The sequence below is a fragment of the Pygoscelis adeliae genome, unplaced genomic scaffold, assembly GCF_000699105.1.
Source record: "Pygoscelis adeliae isolate BGI_AS28 unplaced genomic scaffold, ASM69910v1 Scaffold10, whole genome shotgun sequence".
Taxonomy (NCBI): Eukaryota; Metazoa; Chordata; class Aves; order Sphenisciformes; family Spheniscidae; genus Pygoscelis; species Pygoscelis adeliae.
Window position 1 is genome coordinate 5022299 of NW_008824053.1, and position 5847 is coordinate 5028145.

At 34.6% G+C, this 5847-nt stretch overlaps 1 protein-coding gene across 1 annotated transcript in view; it reads left to right on the top strand.

Moving 5' to 3' along the window:
• ZNF644 (zinc finger protein 644) overlaps positions 1–4982 on the top strand; it is an 81323-nt gene extending 76341 nt beyond the window's left edge. The window contains exons 9-10 of the mRNA XM_009333787.1: positions 2660–2762; positions 3280–4982. Coding sequence (XP_009332062.1) covers positions 2660–2762; positions 3280–3472 — 296 coding nt within the window. The 3' untranslated portion in view covers positions 3473–4982. The remainder of the gene's footprint in view (positions 1–2659; positions 2763–3279) is intronic.
• Positions 4983–5847: the final 865 nt, after the last annotated feature.

Below are 5847 nucleotides of genomic sequence, written 5' to 3' on the forward strand. Positions count from 1 at the left end.
TTTCTTGTTTCATTGGAGTAACTTCAGAATGTACTTGTGCTCCTTTGTGCCCCCTAAAATGTGAAGGAGTATGTTCACTAGGTCAAAAGACAAAGGGGACAAAAAATACCCCTTGCAGAACACAGGTTTAGTATTCTTAGTATTTTCTATCTTTTGTAACAGCTTCTTCCTTGGGCAAATCTACTTCCAATCTTAGCTAAGTTACTCTGAGAATGCATTGAGTGATCTGAATTTTTTTTCTTGATGTCTTTTAGTGTGATATTTTCTGTTCTTTGTTTTGTAATTTCTCTATCTAGAGCCTCCATCATAAATGGCTCAGAGAAGATGCCCGTTCTTTTGTTTTCCTTGTTTTCTCATTGTTCTTGGACAAGGTACCTTTCAAGGAAGTAGGAACTATCTCTCCTGGTACATTATGGCAGTTTCTGTTTGTGTTGCTGTCTACTTGATTGCACGGTAGTTCAGACACACACATACCCCCACACCCTCACCAACCCCCATTAGGTTTCAGGAACTCTGTTGCAGAAGACCAATTCAAGGCTAGTAAGAAAGTGAAAGCTCTCTGAAATGCTTGGGATGTATGTGAGTAGAATCAAATTTCTTGATGGAAATGAATGTCTTAAGTTTGCCAACATGAAGGAAATAAGCTAGTTCTTGTTTCAAATGCATGTAGGCTTCTCTAGAAGGAGCCTGCTGTCTATTGCTTTTTTTTTTTTTGCTCATATCAACTGACATCAACTAACTGACATTAGATGCAACTCATGGATGTGTTTGCATTTGGATAATACTGACTTCTGTTTCTCTCCTTCCCATGATGCTCTGCAAAATTGGCAATGGCAAAGCTTTTGCTGTAACAACTGCTTCAGATAAGTTGTCCCTCATGCAAATAGTTCTCTTCAGAGAATGGGTGTCTGGGTTTCAATATTTTATCTGCTTATGTTTCTGGTGATGCTGTTACTGATGTTGCGGTATGTAAAATATTTATACTACTTGGTAGTTTCTACAGCCTGAAAGGTAGCTAGCTTTTTTCCTTCCTGATTATATGAAGAATATGCTTTTGATGAGAGCATAAAGCATTAAGAACCCCTTACCTATTTTCCAGAAGTTATCTTGGCCATTTCTCTCTCTCTCTCTCCCCCCCCACCTTGGGCACTGCCTTTATATCCACACTGCTTTCATTGTTGCTATTAGAAAAAATGCTGTTGAGCCTCATCTTCCTAATGATGGCTTGACCCAGGGTCTGAAGGAAGTCTCTTAGGTTGGTATCTGCTGTCTACTTGTTTGACTAGTTCTCTGGTACCTTCAAACCTTAAAAATTCATTCTAATTTTTCTAGATACTGTAGGAATCTTTAAATCTGGGGATGGAACTGGGAAATGTCTGGTGTATCTACAAGCTAAAAGTTTGGCTACAGGGTAAAAGCTTGAGAGGTGCTCTTTTGGAGGACATAAGAAAAATGAAGGATGCAATCAAGACTGTGTATTCTTTAAATCAGCATGTTTTGCCTCACCAGGTGATGTCTTATGCTTCAGAATACTGAGAGGTTTATTCTTTTGTTTTATATTACAGGAGTCAAAACTTAGACAAGTGTAACAATTTTTTAAATTTTACTATTAAGATGCTTCAGTAGCATAGCATCATGCCTTTTTGGTATCAAGAATACCACTTGTTACTGTCTTTCAGGTTTCTGTGGAGTTTTAGTGTTGGTGTCTTGTGTTTTGGAATAAAGTGTAGCTAAATATACTTCTCAGTTTAAGCCGTCCCAAACTTGTATTTTCTTGAGCTTTATCAGCTGTTTTCATCATAACAATATTAACTCAGTTTAATCCCCTCATCCCCCAACTTTGGCTGCTTCTTAGAATCTCCATGTTTGTTACAGATTCCTATTACATCTGTTTATGGGAGGTACAGACCTCAATGCTAACTGAACCCATTTGCTATGCGTTTCCTGTTCACACACATTATTTCCATACATAGTTTCAAATGCTTAGACTGAATTTAAAAAGTGGCCTTGCCATCCCTGTTGACTGTCCTAATACCAGCTCCCACTGCCAAGGATTAATACATATTTTTTGTAAGAGGCATTAGAATTCAGACAGGAGTGAGAGGGAAGCTTCATTTGAAATTCTTAGAATGAAAGGACAAACTTTATTGCTTTGTGTTGAAAACAAATGGCAGGTGTTTTATTCAAACTAGAAACTCTTGATTGTATTAGCTGAAAGCTACAACTTTGTGAAGTTGTAACTTGGTTGAACATGAGTGGACTTGTGATGGTACTTGAACTACAAAACAAGTTCCAAGATTTTGACAGCGTTGTATGCATGAATGAGAATTTCCAATGGTGCTTTGCTTCTGTATAATTCTGCAATAGGTTAGTAGGTGCTTGCTGATACTAAAACAACAGTTTAATGCTGAATGTCAATTACCTACTCTTTAAAAGAGCAAGCACTGTGCTAAACTAAAAAAATAGCTTCATCTGTTTTGCCAGTAAATTTCTTAGAGCACACTGTAATTGTTTTGGATTTACATTACAATTAAATGTAGAATAACAAGGAGGTAGATGTCTTTTCACTACTGCTATAGGGGGTGCTTACTAAATATCTCTGTTTGGTTAACACTCATTGAAGTATCACTTTCACATATGGAAATTTCTCTCTTCTTAGCTTTAGACTGTAAGCAAAAGAAGTCAAGGTCAAGATCTGGAAGCAAGAAAAAAATGCTGCCATTACCTCATAGTGCTGATGAAGTTTACATACTCAGATGCAGGTACATAGGGTTATTTTAATTGCAAGAACACATTCTTAAGAGCTTGCTAATTTTATTCATAAGAAGATTTAAGATTGTATCCTGTAAATGTGTTTGTGATTAAATTGAATAATAAGGGGGGGAAGCAGTTGCTTCATATTTTCATATTGTTCGTATTTTCATTAATTTGAACAAGAAGACTTGAATCAATCATACTCGGGTATCGGGTTGCCAGCTGTTTCTCTAGCTAAAATCTGACTGGTCATGTCTGAGTAATATTCTGTCCTTCAAAAGAAACCTTAAGTAAGAACAACAGATTGTTATTGGTAGTGTTAAAAAAGTAAGAGTGTAAGTTGTATGAACTGCAGTTCTTTTGTGCTCACAGTTACTATAAATGAGCGCAATTACTAAGGTTTTCAGCTAAAATATGTAGAAACAAACTTCAAGAAAATTAAGACTTTCCACTTAATGTCTTTATTTTATAATTTTTCAGTAGAGCTAGATATATTTTGATGGAATAATTTTAATATTTGCATAGGTTTTGTGGTCTGGTCTTTCGAGGACCTTTGTCTGTTCAAGAAGACTGGATAAAGCACTTGCAGCGACACATTGTCAACGCAAACCTTCCACGGACTGGAGCTGGCATGGTTGAAGTCACATCACTACTTAAAAAGCCTGCTTCAATTACTGAAACTTCATTTTCTTTACTGATGGCAGAAGCAGCATCATAGAACAAGGAAACATTTTAAATTTTAATTGGATGTAAATTTGAAATACTTTGTCATTTTTTAAAATAAATTGCTACACTAAATTATGTTTATAAATGCTAAAGACAAAAATAGAGGAAGTGGATTACGGTAACATCAAAATAAATTGAATACTTAACAGTTACAGTAAGTAGTCTTTATATTTTATATAGGGTGGAAGATGTGTTTTTAAGGTTTATTATGTTTTTGTCAGTTACTGTGTTCACTATCAATACAAGACCATTACATGTATGGCAGCCATTTTTAAATTGTTGCACATGGGTACTTAAAAGACAGATTTTAATAAAACAAAGAAACGATGTTCTCTTCAGTGTTACCCAAATCAAGGCTCTGTTTATTCCAAAAAGAATTACATAGTAAAATAAGATATTATTATATTTTGTTTGTATGTATGTAGTGTTTTGTATAATACCAAGAACTGCTAATACAATTTACTCAACTTAGGGCATTAAATATCATGTACTTCATAGTTCAAGAGACTGTTTCATTCAAATAGGGCAATTAGTACTATTCTATCTAGGTGTGTAAGTGTTTTTTTTAAATCACATGAGGCTTTTTGTACTAAAAAGTGGAGGGAAACTTGTTTAAACAAATTTCTAAGAGAAATATGTACATAATACTGGAAATTTGTGGTAAGGAAATATTCTTTACTTCAGTTGCATTTCTCACTGACAATAAAGTGGTGCATCCATGCTACCTCCTACTTGTCAACAAAGATGGTATTTACCCTTATGTTTTTGTATCATAGTAGATTCAATCCAACTTTCTTTATTACAAAGCATCTTTTTGTTAACAAGTTTGTTTCTTTATGATGATTTACTTAAAGTCTGACTTGCTTACAGAAGTTTGCCTCTCTACTATTTTATTTAACACTGTAGAAATGTACTAATAAGCATTGCTCACTACACGGTTAGAGTAGACTTTTCATTTATAATTCTGTTTAAAAGATTGATCATTTTAGAAAATTCGAACACAGATTGAAATGTTTCTACATATGAAGAGAATGTTTACAACTTCAATTTTAGAGCTTGTTTTGGACGTGATTATATGTATGAAAACTGTAACACTATGCTCATGCTAAGGACCTACTTACAGAATTACTGAAATAAATGTGCTGTGAGGATGGAAATATGGTGCAGGTGTCTTGGTCATGATGAATTGTGTTTGTTCATTTAAACTGTCTTCAGAACATGATTTTTGTTTAAATCAAATCAGATTCCTCTGCAAATCGATTTTGTATGCAAGTAACATTTCATTTTACTCATGTAGGGTAACAGATACTGTAGTTAAGCCAAGGATATGCATTGATATTTTCTTTATATGTAAATAAAGTTAAAAGCAGTTAAAACAAGAGGAGTATTTTGGTAGAGTATATACATACCTCACTGCCAGTGAAATTGCTTTCCTATGGTATATCTCCTTACCAGAAAAATCTCTAAATAAAAAGGTTTAAAGAAAATCTAAATGTCTATAATGTGAAGCATTTATTTGCATTGTGTGAATTAAGTTTGTGAAATTGATTTGTCTTGCTTGGGATTAGAATCTTCTCATGATCTTAAGTAAAAGTACATTTACTTGCAATAAACTGACTTGTTCACAGACGCTTTACATTTGATTGGTGGAAAATACGGATAAATGTCTGTCTTCCTGTATGTGCGCAGTTCAGAGTTGACACACGAGGCTTGTTAACGTTCCGATAAAACAGATGGGTCGAAAACGCACAGGACAGAGTCCTGAGAGAAGGCCATCCTAGCTCTGCCAAGGCTATCGTTAAGTCAGTGCTATCGGGTGTTTTACTGTACACGTCGCTGCAGATAACTTTAGCTTTATTTTCAAAATTTATTCCCTTTTTTTAATGGGCAAATCTACATCAGTACATTTAAAGGCTGGAGGGAGAAAATAGAGATTTTTGGGAAAGAGAACTGGGATGTTGAAGTGTATTGCAGACAAATTATGTGTATGCAGACTAAAAAATTTCTAAATTTGTGGATGATTGTGGGATTTTTTTATACGCTGTGAAAATGGAAGATTTACAACAATGTGTTGAAACAGAATAGAGGGAAGTGATCAAATCACCTTGAATGTTTATAATGCTTTAATAGAGTGCTTGTTTACCCTTCTCACCAAAAAAAGGTGCTTGTGAGAGCACCATATTTTGTGGCTGTTTAACAGATGAAAAAAAATCAATTAAGTGCAAATGATATTTATCTAGTATTGTTAAGAATGCTTGTAAGGTGAAGCCATACCGTGCGGAATTTAGCAGTAGCAAAAAAACTCTTATTAGGTTCATCATAGTAAAAAAACCTAGTTAATTCCATTTAATTCATGAAACCCCAATG